Source organism: Nicrophorus vespilloides, unplaced genomic scaffold (assembly GCF_001412225.1).
Source record: "Nicrophorus vespilloides isolate i.1.1-1 unplaced genomic scaffold, Nicve_v1.0, whole genome shotgun sequence".
NCBI classification, from domain to species: Eukaryota; Metazoa; Arthropoda; class Insecta; order Coleoptera; family Silphidae; genus Nicrophorus; species Nicrophorus vespilloides.
The window spans coordinates 1-14,912 of record NW_017097121.1 but is presented as its reverse complement, the minus strand read 5'-3'; the positions used below and the strand labels follow the sequence as shown (position 1 = coordinate 14,912).

Sequence of the window (14,912 nt, the reverse complement as noted above, 5' to 3'; positions counted from 1 at the left end):
ATTATTTATAAAAATTAAACTACAATATTCCTAATTTATAAGGCTATATTTCTTTTTTGAACTGTCTTAAAGTTATATTTGACAACGTGTGTATTTTAAGTCAAAATATGCCAAAGTGCGCAAATCAGCACAAAGTGTTTCTGTTTTTGAGGCTATGTGACATTTCAGTTGACAACTAATATTGACAGCATATGTCATAATAACAATAATATTTTTTTTTTGCAAATCCTTTTAAAAATGATCGAGGTGACTGCGAAATTAATTCGTGGCCCCGTGTATCTATCCGGTGAGCAAATCGAATGCGCCATAACATTCTCGCATCCAAAGTCTGCAGCCCACAAAGTGTCCCAGAGTCACAATGATAGTTTTGAATGTCTCGCATGGGCTTCCGCTCAAATTAATTGTCAATGCACAACTGACAATAAAGTGAAGAAGCAGGTAGATAAAGGCAACAACTTGAAACACAGTGAAACCTCTTTGGCGATGTGCACACAGGATGTGGGACATATTGAGATAGCAACAAAACCTAGAATATTATTTTGCGATTTACGATTGTCGCCAGGACAAAGTAGAACGTGTAAGTTTTGATCCACTTGGATTTGTAAATTATGATAGTGAGAATAAAAAAAATATTAGAATCTATATTTACAGTTATCTATAGAGAGAAAATTCCAAATGATGCTCCACCTTCTTACAGAGGACAATTGGTTAAATATTCTTACAAAGTTATTGTTGGCATGCAACGGGTGAACAATGCTATAAAACTATTGAAAGTTCCAATCAGAGTTTTACCAGTCAATCTGTACGGACTTGGTGATGCAGCTTGTTTGTGCAATGATACCTCAGAGGAACTTTCACCAGCAAATCCATTTCTGGAGGTGAATGAGAAAGAGAAGGAAACTCCATTTGAATTTGCTTTGCAAGCTCTACAGGTATCACTATTATTGTTGCATTTACTTGAAACAATAGTAAATTCAATAACTTTTCTAGAATATAACAGCAAGGAGAAACCCTAATTTTTATATGATTTCCAATACTTGGGGCAAAGTGGCGCGCTTCTGTTTATTTAAGCCCTCTTATAAATTGGGTGAAGACATTATCGGCACGTTCGATTTTACGATGGCTTCAGTGAAATGCGTGCAAGTTTCTGTGTCTCTGCAATGCGAGGAAGAGACTACAATTAAGGAAGCTGCTGAGAAGAATAATCAAATTCAAATTGTAACGTTCAGCAAACATCATGAGGTGTGCTTAGGACTTCAGTATACTCAATTAATTCTGCCCATTCCGTTGCACGTGACGCCAGCATTCACTACGCAACTGGTGAGCTTGAAATGGAGATTACATTTTGAGTTTGTTACCAGTACAAGCAAAGAATTGAATGGACCAGCTGTTGATGATCTGGAGTGGAGAGCCCCAATTGATTTACCAATAGAAACAATGGTCTGGAGTTTACCTATTAAATTGTTTTCAACTTCTCCTGTACAGGTGGCTCAAGGTCTGCAAGCCAACACCTGTTATAAATTAGTGATCTAATAAATTCAATTTTAAGCCTTTGGAAATGGGATATTGTATATATTATGCATAATATAAATATATTTTAATTGGAATATGTTATCATCCAGTGTTACTCGAATTTTTCAGTGAATTACGAGGAATGAATGGCTGAGAAATTGTATCAAGGACCGATAACCAATAAGGTAGCATTGGGTCTATATTGAAAGCCCGACAACCAGAATCCCGACAATCACAATCCACTATATAGTCGGGATTTTGATTGACGGTATTTCCATTGCCACCGGTTAGAATTGCATGAGATAGATATAGGCAATTGGTTAATTTTCTGACTAAATAGGCAAAAAAAACTGCAAGGTATGCAACTTATTAGGCATCATTTTGCTATTGGTAATGGTACAACAGGTTGACCGATCAGCTGTACTGTGAATGTTAACCTGTGTTAACCTAAAAATGATGTTCATTCCCATAGAAATATTCAACTGATTTATCAAAGTTGGATCCAATCCAATTGGATCGCACAAAAACTGATTGTAATAAGTAAACATCTTGAAAAGTTTATTGTATGATGAGCAGTAGCAACTCAAAGGCAAAGATACCACGAAAATATAATAAGTTAGAGAAGCAGGGTAACGTATTTCTGATAAAAAGTATCATACAAATATTAATGCAATCAATTTTCGTAGAAGAAAAATCAAATGCAGTGGCAATTGCCAGTACACCAACTAAGAATACAAGGCACCTAGAAACTGATAAAGCTTACAGTCCAGTGTTTCTACCATGCACACAGGAATCAACAGAAAATGTTGATGTTATGTGGGACTGGAATTCTCCTCAATCGAAACTGAATCTACACAGGAAACAGAAACGATTACTTCAAACAGCTTCACCAAAGTTACCCATCAAAAAGCAATCATCAAGCACTCAACTGGAGAACTTTGATAACCTGAAGGAGCAGTTGAAAGCGTTTCAAGAGGAAATCAATCCAGAAAACGATTCTCAATTGGAATCTCATGATAGCACAGACAATAACAGTGAATCCTTTGATAATTTATTTGATGATTCCATTGAGGATCAATTGATATTAGTCAGTCAACAAATAGAAGCAAAATATGAAAAGGATGTACAACCAGCAGAAGAACCTGAAAATAAATTATCGGAGAATGAAGGTGTTGCGGAGGCAAGCGAACCTAATAAACTACAGGTACCAACGCATTCAAATAGCCCCAGAAAATTTCTAACAAAATCTTTAAGTTCGAACACGTTGGATTCGGCTATGGCGCAGTCGCCGGTCCGAAAAGTTACGAAAAAGTCGCAATTCAATTTTATAAGTAAAATGCATGAATTAAGAAACGAGTCTTGCACAAATGATTCGAAGGAAGTTCATTTTGAATTACCGAAGAATCCAGTCACCCCAAACAATTCCCCATTGAAATTTAAAGCCAGAAGTTTGAGTTTTGGAGATCATTGCACTAATAATAAAAAGAAAGATATTATCATTGATGATAAACTTAAAGAAGAAATTGAGAGGAAACGGTTGCAAGCTAAAGCTAAATTGAAGTCAAAACAAATGCAAGAAACAAGTGATTGTAAGTATCAACTCTCTAGATTTATGTGTACTTAATAATAACGCGGTGAAACTAAACGTTTTCCAGCTGACACCTCTCCAATAAAATGTTCTCCAGAAGAGATAGAGGTGAAACGAAAAATGGCTTTAGCTAGATTGGAAAGCAAGCGACAGCAAGAACTGATAGAGAGGAAAAGGCAAGAAGCTTTAAAGAAAAGAGAACAGAAAAATAAACAGATTCCAGATAAAAATTAGTTTATATTTTTCTATCAAAAAAAAAAAACTTATATATATATTATTATTATATCTTTTATAAACAGTATTATTTACTTATTATTTCATATTTTTTTAAGACCCGTTGGTTTTTATTTTTATTCCCTCAATTGTTTTTTTTCCGCACACACGATTTTATTGATACCACTACTTATCTTTCATTTGTTTTGGAATAAAAGTAAAATCCCTGATAAATACAAGTAAATATAGAAGAAAAAGAGTACAAGTTTTTAAAGTAACTTAACAATATTAAAGATTGATAGTCCATATATATATATATATTAAATTTTGGTATATTTTTATATAACTTTATATGTATTATATTTTTGGCAATCTTGCTGACAACGACTAAATCAAATTTAATAAATAAATTTGTATACTTTTTTTTTTAAATTATTAATCATTCAAGAAGTGTTATATTTGATGATTGAATCTCAATAAAATTAAATTACAAATAAGTGATTAAATTTATATATTACATCACACAACCTTTTAAAAAGTAAAATACATACAAAATAAACACAACCCAAGTGGATGGTAAATAACAATATCTAATTTAGTGTACATACATATTCACTTCTTCGAAGGGCCTTCTCCTTCAACATCTAAAACATTAATAATTCATTATAAAAAAATGTATTATGGAAAATAATGCATGAATACTTACTTTTGCCATCACATGCTACAATCTTAACTTTATCAATTTTGATGATCTCTTGTACTTCTCGGAATTCAACATCATTTAACATGAAGGTCCATACATTGTCACAGAATCGGTAGGTGTTTAATTTTCCTGCTTTGAATGTCAGCCTGGATCTAACTCTTGTGGCCAATGTCTGATTAATGGATTTATCGAATTGCAGCAATACTTTGCATGCCAGCTGTGGAGTAATTTGGCCATACTGGAATAGAAGAGAATTACATTAAAAATAACTATTTTTTTCACACACAAAAAGAAAATAACAATTAAAGGTTAAAAACTCACTTGTATTAATTCGTCTAAGCTCTCTTGAAGAGTATGCCCTAAAGTTGTGTTTCTGTACAATTGATAGGACATTTTAAATGAATGTGTGTATTTAAAGATTCAATGAAATTAAAGAATATACTCGACAACAAACGTTGCGAACAGTTGCGAAGTGAACTGAATTATTGAAATAATGCTACAATTTTTATGTCTTGACTGACTTACAGTAAACAAATAGCCAACTTGATAAAATTAAATTTCCAGTCGTACCATCATTGACATATTAAAAATATTGACCTTAAATCATTAACAAATTGATACTAGGAGAACAGAGAATAATTAAATGTATTTCAAGATATTGTATTGTGAATTGAGTATTGTCAAATTGATAGAAACAAATATTGAATGGGATTTCTATAGGATTCTATATTATCGGCTGCTTGGCGTCGGTGTCAAGTTAGACATTTGTTTTTGACCGCCATTCCGAGCTGTCACATTAAAAAGCACGCGTGAGCGTTAGAGTGTTTTAGTGGTCGAACAGTTTGCTTTTGAAAAGTCTTAAAACAAATTGCGTTTGTCGCCTCTAAACAAAAACAATTGTATCGTGATTGTGAGGTGTTATCGAGTGGAGACGGTGTGTCACCATTGGACTATAATGAAATATAATTTGCGAATAGCCGCGAACGGCATTGCATGTTTTAAAATTACATCGCGTTTTCCACATTTATGAGGTGATCAATCTGTTGTCGCAACAACAACAAACTTGATATTGAAAATACCGAGTTCCATATAATTGCGTTGCGAAGAAATTGTAACGATAGTGCCGGTCTCATTGAATTATTTCTTTGAGAAAAGTTACGTAAACAAAATCACGCTTGTGGCTCTCTGACATTTTAACTGTCAGGCAAGAAGATGAAATCCCGTAAGTTGCTTCTCCTCCACTCGATTCCATCCAAATTTGTTTTCGATCTGCAGCATTTCGCATGTTGCACCTTTTGCACTTTTATCTGCATTGTTTTAATTTAAAATAGTTTAATTCTGAATGTGTATCTTGGAAACCACGAGGTAGCCATTTCTGTCAAATGTCAATCAAGCAACAATTATTTTTCAAAAAGCTCCCGTTTTTGAAGTTTCATCAATAATAATAATAATAACAATATTACATTAAGCTTTTATATTATTCTTATTGCGTTTTCTATTAATTAAATCATTAATCATAACATTAAGTTAATACATTTGAACGTTGACGTTAACTGCCGCGCTTGGCACAATTCATTGTGTCCTTGTTTGATCTAGTAGCGTGCTTTAGAAAAAAAAAGTGAGCAACAGAACAAGTTTTCTTAATATAATTGTTTATATATTATTCGTTTTTTTGTTATCTTTTCGCGTTGAACGCAACTGTAATTAACTATGTATTTATGAAAAATAAAAATATATGAATAGGTAGAATGAAAGAGCAGTTACTTTTTGTTTATTTTCAAAAAATTGCGTGAGTGAAAAAAAAAACGTCAGCTTTGAAAACTGGGAAAAAGTAACAAATATTGAATACTGACAAGGCAACAAAACAAATTTTGTTTTTGTATATTAGAAGTGGTTCTTTTTGAATAAGGAAATCATGTTTACAGATCGAGACCGTTTCCAATCCACGAGTAGCACAGACGAAAATGATTCTGGTTCGGATCAGGAGGAGCACGAGACTGCGTTGCAGCAATTGGCTGGAATTGGTATAAATCATCATGGTGGTATTGGACCGGTGAGGAAAAGACGCGGAAATCTGCCGAAGCATTCAGTCAAGATTCTGAAGAGATGGTTGTACGAGCACAGATATAACGCATATCCGAGTGACGCAGAGAAAATTACGCTCTCGCAGGAGGCCAATCTGACTGTATTGCAAGTTTGCAATTGGTTTATAAATGCAAGACGACGTATATTACCTGAGATGATAAGACGAGAAGGACACGATCCGTTGCATTATACGATTTCGAGAAGAGGCAAGAAGTTGGCTAACGTTGGTCCTCTGGGGCCGGAACAGAATCAGGTTGCTTGGGAAGTTGACCCTTCGGTTGGGGGAAAGAGAATAAGATTAGATCACGACTATGATGAGAGTTTGACGTTGCTGTATAGGTCCGAGGGCGACAGTCCTAACGAGTACGAGAGTTCGAGTCCGAGCGAAGAAGAGAAATTCAATCCTTGGCCCGTCATCAGATACGGTATTAGCGGTGGCAAAGATGCTGCGCAACATCCGGCCTGCAGAGGGTAAGCGAAGAAATTGTAACGAACTTCATTTTTTTTTTGATAACTAATTTGATGTTTTGTTGAGTACAGTTCCGTCGAAGATGAGAAAGCGACGGGCGGTGGTGGTGGTGGTGACTATTGGAGCTCCTCCCATCCGCAATTGGCGCATCTGCCGCAATTACCGCACCCCCTGACCAATCCGAAAGTGCAGGTGATGCCCGCCCATTCGATCGGGCCGATGCTCCCGTCGTCTCCACCACCGACGCCGCCCGAAGGCGAGGACAAGGATAAGTTCAAATGTCTGTACTTGCTCGTCGAGACCGCCGTCGCCGTGAGACAACGGGAAAAGGAGCAAGAGGACGTGCAGGTGTAGCCGTATGAAACTGAGCTATATCTCAATTATTATTTTTTTCTTCAAAGTATCTTTCGCAATGTGCCTTTAAAATACCTTTGGTAAATATCTTAATATGTAAGGTTGAATATAGTTCTTACGTGAGTTGTAGTTACATTTATGCTTTGTTTAAAATATTATTATTATTTTTTTTTTTTTTAAATATGAATTGTTCATGTTGGAAATGGCTCTCTCAATTTTGTCTTAAGTTTTTTTTCTTTTTGCAATACAATTTTCCAAGTCCAAAATGAATATAATATATTTTGATGTTTGTACAAATTTTTATGTGTTTCTCCTTAATGCTAAGTTTATATTTTTTATTAGTTGTAAGTAGGGTTTGATATTAGTAAGGATGCCAAAAGATTCCTTTTGGATTTCTCCTCTCCATCTATTTTTCTCTCGACGTCGCTAAATTTCGAGGGGAAATTCGAAGGTTGAATTTTCTACATGCGTGTTTATTAAGTTTACTTTTTATTATTTTTCGTTCCATGCTCAAATTCCATCGCAGATGGGGAAAGTTGCGTATACAAAGAATATATATATATCTATATACTTTTTGATGATGATGAACTATTTTCACAGTAGAAGGAGATATTTCCAACCTCACACTATTATTATTAAATAATAATATATGTAAATAATAAACAAATTGAATGATAAATACGAAATGTTGACAAAGAGAAATATTAACACACAAAAAACTACTTTTCGAATCCTTTTATATAGTAAATATATTTGTATATTGAATTTTGTACCTGTTATGGAAGAAGTAACAAGTAAGAAGATTGGAAGTTTGTTATTTTATTGTTTTAAGAGTTTAACATAGTTATAAGAAACATATTTTTTGAAAAAAGATAATTATGTATATATATATATATTTGTGACAACTGTCTATTTTTGTAATTCGACTATATTAGGTGTTTGCATGATCACGTTAAAAACTACAATTATTTGATAATTAGTTTTTCTTGAGAGAAAAGAAAAAAAAAAACAGTATTTTTCATCAAATCTAACAAAAAAAAATTAAATAAATTGTTTCTTATAGCAAAATCTTTGCTCTGTTTTGTTTAAATAATAAAAAATCGTCTATGTTTCTTAACTATTTCTTTATTTAATTATGAAATAATAATAACAGTAATAATGATCGAGGTTGGGTTAATTATTATTTTTTATTTGTGAAAATCGTTAACTTTTTCTTTTCGCTCCTCCATGGAAAATATATTTAAATGTATTATATATTGAATAAAAACAAAAAAAAAAAAAAACAATCAATGTAAAACTCGTTATTTTTTAACAAGCATATTGCGAAAATCATTGTTGCTTTTCATTGGTTTATTGTTGGTGGTGGTGGTTTTAGTTGTTGTTGATGGTTGTTGGATTTTGGTGACTGAACGTGGCACGAACAGTTTGAGGGTTCTTTCCGGCGCTTTGAACGGTTCCGGAAATTCCTTTCTCTTCGAAGGTGGAGCACTTATCGCGACGTCTATGACGAATTCACCAACCTTCATTTGATTCGTAGCATTCAAAGCGTTCGCCGCGTCGGTTTCGTTTCCGAAATCGACGTACGCCAAACCTTTCGATTGACCCGTTTTGTGCATCACCAGTCTCACGTCCAAACAGTTAAAATCTTTGTACATCTTCTCCACGTCTTCCTTGGTGTGTGCGAAAGGTAAACCTTTCACGAACAGCTTATTCAGTTCCAAATTCTCGGAGAACTGGAACATCTTTTGCCGTTCGGCTTTGTTCGTTTTGCACTTGGAAATGAAGATGGGGCGACCTTCGAAGGGCTCACGGTCTCTAAGCAACGCCGCTTCAGCTTCCTCTTCCGTCTTGAACTCGATGTAGCCGAAGCACCGCGATAATCCTTTATTATTCGTGCTTAAAGTAATTTTACTATTCGGAAACACTGGAGCTAATGAATCAGCCGTTACATTATAAGCCAAATTGCTTACGAAGACGGATTTCGCGTGATCCAAATTCTCAGGTGCGCCTTGATTTCGAACCAAACCAACGTTTTTACTATCATTTTTCTTAAACCTCAATTCATCCGTTAATTTCCTATTTCCGTCATTCTGCTTAACTTTCTTATTGCCCGAAGGCTCAGCATCTCTTTTACGTTTTTTTACATTAGTTTCAACTGCTTCTTGATAATGCGTAGCTTGGATAATCGGAAAGTGGACAGTTCTAAGTTTTTCGGTGCATTTAACTAAATCTTCTACAGAACCGCATTCCCGTTCAAACAGCAACCATTCGTCGTAAATAATTTGCTCAGTTTTGCAACAATTTATAGCCTTCCTGAATGTCTCTCGGACAGACGTTACAGTACCAAATTGTCGCTCCAAATTAATCAATTCTAACCAGAAAACATAATTTTGCTTGCAAATTGGATCGTGCATGATACTGTTCCAAAGTTTTCTAGCCTTAGTGGCTTCTTCCGATTTGAAGAGGAGACGAGCGTGTAACCTGGTGATCTTGCGCGTCGGATCCACTTCTGTCTCTTCAGCCTTTTCAAACAAATCCATCAGTTGATCCGGTGAATTCCTTTTGATGTAATCCAAATAGCTCATCCACAGATCTAAACCGTTCTGTATGAAATGTATACCATCCTGATAACACTTTCGAACATCCGCATCGGAAACATTGTTCTTCTCGAGTATCCTCAATCTCAAAACCCAAAGATCTTCCGACCACGTCACATTCCTAACAGCTCTTTCACTTATACTAACGCTGCATTCGCCTAAACCGTAAGCGTAATAACAGTAATCAAGCCATATATCAGGCAACAAACAAATCTTTTCAACTGCCCTTTCGTATAAGCACAGGATTACTGACGGGTCTTTTACAGACTTGATATATTCTTTAAAGATGTTGTAGATCTCTTGATCTGCTGTAGCTGTTAATAGTTTATCTTCAAAAGGTTTGTACGTTTCCAGAATTTTCAAAGCATTTTTGTAACCCCAGTCCACCGCTTTGTTATCTACTAACTCTTCATTGTCTACGCTTTTCAAGAATTCGTTCCATTCCTCATATGTTATTTCCATATTCAGCAGAGGTACTGACAATTGCCTCCGAAACGTTGAGACGACTTTCTTCAATTGCATCTTATAATTTTCGGAATTTTGCTGACACATTGATAAATTCGCCAATTCAAATTCCCTCAAAGTATCCCATAACAACGAACCGTTGCAAACATGCAACCCGACTGCATTTAAGCCCTTCTCCAAAATAGTTCTTGTCTCCTCCAAAGAGCAGCAGCCCATAGCATGTTGAGCATATTCCAACCATAATTTAACAGCTGAAACATGCACATGTATTAATTTAATATATAATTAATACTTGTATTATACATACACAAATAATCTTTTGTAGCCTTTTCAAAAAGTTCCAGAACATTTTTCTTTTCCTCTTCACCAGTTGCCAATTCCATTTCAATTTTTAACCAATTCAACCATAGAGTATCTGTTAGTGGATAGATGTTGTAGAATCTCTTGTAGGCCTGCCGCAAAGAAACTAAATCCACTATCTTCTGATACAATCCAACAAGTTCTACATGGAGATCATATAAATACTTGTTGTTGCTTAATAAACCCTCTATTTCTTCTGCCCTTTTCATTAATGCCTATAAAAAAAATTAGGCATGAGGTAGTGAGAAATTAATTCAATATTAGAAATATTACTTTATCTTCTTCATCGCTTGAATCTGAATCAGTTGATAATTTATTGTCGTCCTCGTCCATTGTTGCTATTATTTTTAATTGTATTGGATTTTCTTATACTTCATACAAGTTGTATGAATATAAACAATAATACAAATACTTATTAGACCATTTACTTGAAATTGTAGGTTAGGTTTCAAGGAAATTGTGTGTTTTGATACTGCGATGGCGCAATTATCGTATTTAATACTTGTATGATTATTTTAGTACGATTTCATAAACATATATGGCACAAATACCGAATAGCTGCAAACAATTTGAATATTTAAACTTTTCATTAAAAAAATATCAGACGTTTACTGAAGAATCCCTAGCCCTAGTAATCCCTAGTTTCTGAACGCAAATTACAGCAATATTTGAATATTCTCTGCATTCCCCTATTATCCAACTTTTATATGCACCTATCCATTCTATCTATTATAGTTTCTGAGAAAAAAACAATGATCAATAAATGTGAAATCGTTAATTTTTCATTTATTTCAACTTTGATTGTGAATTACAGAGAAATGAAAATCACAAAATGCAGAAGTTAAGATTTCTTTATAATTTCATAAACTGTACTCAATTTGTTCGGATTCGATGAATTTCATTCAATCGGTTAACATTTCCTTTATTTTCTATGAAAACAATATTCATTCATATCTTCACATTCATTTAATTAGATAATTATTAATAATTAATTGTTTTTTGTCATATTGGCGCTATTGTGTTTATCAATTGGTCTACAAGAGGGAGTTTTGACATTATCAAACATTTTTAATTTATAAACAATTGCAAACTATCACATACTGCGTTTGCGTCGGTTCGTGGAGGGGGATGCTCAGTCCAGTTTGTTCTTCAACTGCTTCAACGCGTCGGCGTTCGCTCCGGTGTTATAACTTCAAAAAATGTTGTGCAACTAGTTTAAATCCGATGAACTGTGTTGTGTTTTAAGAAAACCGTCATCGGAGATCACAGTCTCATTAGATTTAGCTGTAATTAAAGGTGGGTGACGAATGTGATTTTAAAAAAAATCACACTGCATCGAAAAATCTCCCAATTTGTTCGCTAATCGATTGCGTAGCTTGTGTTAAAATGTGCGTATTCCATAATAACTCGTATTTGAGAAATTTGCGTTAATTAATTAAAAATTTGATTGTGTACAAAATGGCGGACCGATGCGTCCCCTTGCGCCTTTCTATTGTTTAATATTGTCATCAACTGATAGCAACAATGCATTTTTATTGCAAAAAAAAAAAGATGACGCACCTGGCACCGGGTGGTACGATCGTGACGTCCTCACGCCGTAGTTGAGCGCGACCCTTTCTTAAGTCAACATCGTTACAATTACATGTGCGCAATAACTAATGAAATTTCCTAGACATGATGTTGGCATCAATCGTAAGTAATTCAAATCTTAATTTCTTCCTATTTTTTTTCTTACAGTTACAGTACTTTTTTAAAAATTGATATTCGTTATTTATTTGGATGCAAGGTATTCAAAATACCAGGTCATTCTATGAGCTTATCACGTTCGCAGTGATTCGCATGGAAGGTGGATGCTCGTATCCGAAATATGCAAGCAACAGATCACAGCGGAAAAGTCTTTGCCACTGGCTAAACCAGTGATTCCCAAAGTGGTCTATATCGACCCCTAGGGGTCTATGACAACCTGCAAGGGGTCTACATCGGCGAAAAAACAATTTGGGGGTCTACGATAGTGGATCTCAACATACACTGATAGTACCTATTTACTTACATTACACTATCTTATAATATAAAGACATATACATTATTTATAAAAGTACCTATAAAGTAAAAAAATATTATATATGTTAATAAAATTGTGTAAGTTGTAGGATGTAGGCATTCGCTTTGTGGTCGCAATACATTTTGAACTTGTAAAAACCTGCACATATTGATATACCAGTATCATCTTGTTACAAGCATACGCGCAGTCTCAGAGCAAAGATCTTAATAATTATAAAGATGTCACAAAACCGAAAAACATGGCAAGGGGTCTACGACACACAAAAGTTTGGGAACCTCTGGGCTAAACCATTGGTTTTACAGTCAAATAGGCCGAAACTTTGTTGTACTTTCTGATTTACAGTGTTTTTGTGTGTTATTTTGAAAACAAGTTTAAGGCTCTTGTTATTCAACCGTGAGTACAGTTTATTTAAAATCTCGTTACTCATCTTGCTAAAAATTTATTAATATTAGAATCACGGGAGTATTAATACTCCAGAGTTTATGCCATTTTTTTTGGTATATTTTCGCGAGTGTTCGTGACCAACAATGAGGACTGAGATGGAGATGTCCAGATGAAAACATCAAGAAGTAAGTGATTTTATATCACACGGGATTCAAAATAAGCCTAAAAATATTTTTCATAATTTCAATTATTATAGCGTTTATTCAAAAAATTTAATTACTTTTGCATCCTCTTCTTAAATTCTTTTCAGGTTTTTATATTTTATATTAATGAGCCAATTTAAAATTATCAATTAATTTCCTTTGATTCCCTTTGTTCTTGTTCGTATTTCCGTTTTATGTACATGTTTTAGTTTAGGTTGCATTACATTTCTATTGATTTGGAGAAGATTTCAATTTAATTTCAATTACTTTAATCAATTGATTATGTTTTAATCAATTTCTGTTCTGATTCTGTTCTGTTCTGATTCCTCCACTCTATACTAGAGTGGAGGTGTGCACTTAGCTCACACCTCACAGTGTATGTAGCCAGTCAATGTCTAGTACAAACTAAAAGAGTATATAATCAAGCAAAAAGTAAAAAATATAACAATAAAAAGATGAATAATTGAACAATTACTCAGAATCACCCTGCTAATGTATAAATATACAGTAAATTTATAAATAATAAAAAAATAACAAAAAATAATTCAACATTTATACAAACTCTTCACGAGCAGGGACCTATCAGCTCTTATCACAGTGTGGGAAGGCCTCGGATCGTTAAATAAAAAGTGTTAGAACAGATTAAAAAGGGGTAACAAAGACAACCGAATAAATACATATATAATAAATATTCAAACAACACATCCAGATTTTTTGATAAAATTTAAGATCAGTCTATATATCTTGATATCCTTCATCCTTAACAGGACGTCTATTGATGTTGGAAGGTAAACTTTTTCCGAAATTAGTCCACTTATGAGCAATTTTGTAGCAGCACTGTTGTTTTCACATTCAAAAAAAATGTGATTAGTGGTGGATATCATCCCACAGTCACAGTGCGGTGAATCCACCAAATTCATCCTAAAAAGATGAGCTGCAGATCTGTTATGGCCCGTTCGTAATCTTTAAACCATGGTATCATTCCCACTCTCGGATTGCCCTCGAAATAATATTTTCCCTTGTTCTCTGACCTGATATCATATAGGTACTGCCATTTTTCCCTTCCTTCCTTGTTAATTATTTCACTGATATCCGAGAACGGAACCAGTAGGTCAGTCATATTGGCCATATGACCCTCATTCGCCAACGCATCCGCCCTTTCGTTCCCAGGGATCCCAGCATGTCCCGGTATCCAGCACATCGAGACCTCTGACCCAATACTTTCCAAGAGACTCAACCTGTCCTTGATTTGGAGAACAATATAATTTATTTTGGCTGAATATTGCGAGGATTGGATAGCGTCTAACGCACTTTAGTCAGAAAAAATCACACTCTTACTCCATTCGTTTCTCTCAATTAGTTTTAGTGCCCTGCAAATTGCATATAACTCGGCTGTGAATATCGAGGAAACCTCTGGAATCCTTCCGCTCTCAGATAGGCCATTGCCATCAATATAAATCCCATAGGCAGAAGATTTGGGGTCATGTATCACTGAACCATCTGTGTAGATATGCACATGACCAGACCATACCACATTTATAAAAAACAGGAAGCTTTGTATAAGCTGCTGCACTGAAACATTCACATTGCACTTGTTCATAAAATCTACCCTATTCCACATTTTGGAGCAAATATTTACAGGTAGGCCAAAAAAGTCTTTGATCGTGTGCTTATATATGCGGTACTCCCATTGGCTCATCATGTTAAAAATTTCAATTAAAAGGGGCATTCCCTTGCTCGGCCAGAAGGGCTTAGCTCCAAACAAAAAAGATGCCCGACGTATCGCATTTATCACAGGTGTATTCTGGATGGACATTAATTTACACATATATTTTTTAGTACTGCTCTCCCGTCTGATACTCAGGGGAACAACCCCAGCTTCAACGTGCAGAGAGTCAATTGGACAGGTACGAAGGA

General features: G+C 34.7%; 5 protein-coding genes across 5 annotated transcripts; 3 read left to right on the top strand and 2 right to left on the bottom strand.

The window, feature by feature from the left end:
- The first annotated feature begins 97 nt into the window (after nt 1–97).
- LOC108559017 (RAB6A-GEF complex partner protein 2) lies at nt 98–1,559 on the top strand. The gene is made up of 3 exons (XM_017916136.1): nt 98–577; nt 652–932; nt 991–1,559. Exons 1-3 carry the CDS (start codon nt 238–240, stop codon nt 1,531–1,533), a joined length of 1,164 nt encoding a protein of 387 aa, XP_017771625.1. The 5' UTR covers nt 98–237; the 3' UTR covers nt 1,534–1,559.
- A 355-nt stretch (nt 1,560–1,914) lies between these two features.
- On the top strand, nt 1,915–3,783 carry LOC108559013. The gene is made up of 4 exons (XM_017916129.1): nt 1,915–2,141; nt 2,199–3,101; nt 3,168–3,324; nt 3,762–3,783. Exons 1-4 carry the CDS (start codon nt 2,078–2,080, stop codon nt 3,781–3,783), a joined length of 1,146 nt encoding a protein of 381 aa, XP_017771618.1. The 5' UTR covers nt 1,915–2,077.
- A 25-nt stretch (nt 3,784–3,808) lies between these two features.
- On the bottom strand, nt 3,809–4,546 carry LOC108559019 (transcription initiation factor IIA subunit 2). The gene is made up of 3 exons (XM_017916139.1): nt 4,338–4,546; nt 4,020–4,254; nt 3,809–3,957 (listed from the first exon to the last, which is right to left on the bottom strand). The coding sequence occupies exons 1-3, from the start codon at nt 4,407–4,409 to the stop codon at nt 3,926–3,928; spliced, it is 339 nt and encodes a 112-aa protein (XP_017771628.1). The 5' UTR covers nt 4,410–4,546; the 3' UTR covers nt 3,809–3,925.
- Nucleotides 4,547–4,799: 253 nt separating this feature from the next.
- On the top strand, nt 4,800–7,170 carry LOC108559016 (homeobox protein AKR-like). The gene is made up of 3 exons (XM_017916135.1): nt 4,800–5,238; nt 5,942–6,572; nt 6,642–7,170. Exons 1-3 carry the CDS (start codon nt 5,229–5,231, stop codon nt 6,922–6,924), a joined length of 924 nt encoding a protein of 307 aa, XP_017771624.1. The 5' UTR covers nt 4,800–5,228; the 3' UTR covers nt 6,925–7,170.
- Nucleotides 7,171–8,192: 1,022 nt separating this feature from the next.
- LOC108559015 (squamous cell carcinoma antigen recognized by T-cells 3-like) lies at nt 8,193–10,823 on the bottom strand. Its single transcript, XM_017916134.1, has 3 exons — nt 10,620–10,823; nt 10,294–10,561; nt 8,193–10,237 (listed from the first exon to the last, which is right to left on the bottom strand). Exons 1-3 carry the CDS (start codon nt 10,677–10,679, stop codon nt 8,226–8,228), a joined length of 2,340 nt encoding a protein of 779 aa, XP_017771623.1. The 5' UTR covers nt 10,680–10,823; the 3' UTR covers nt 8,193–8,225.
- Nucleotides 10,824–14,912: the final 4,089 nt, after the last annotated feature.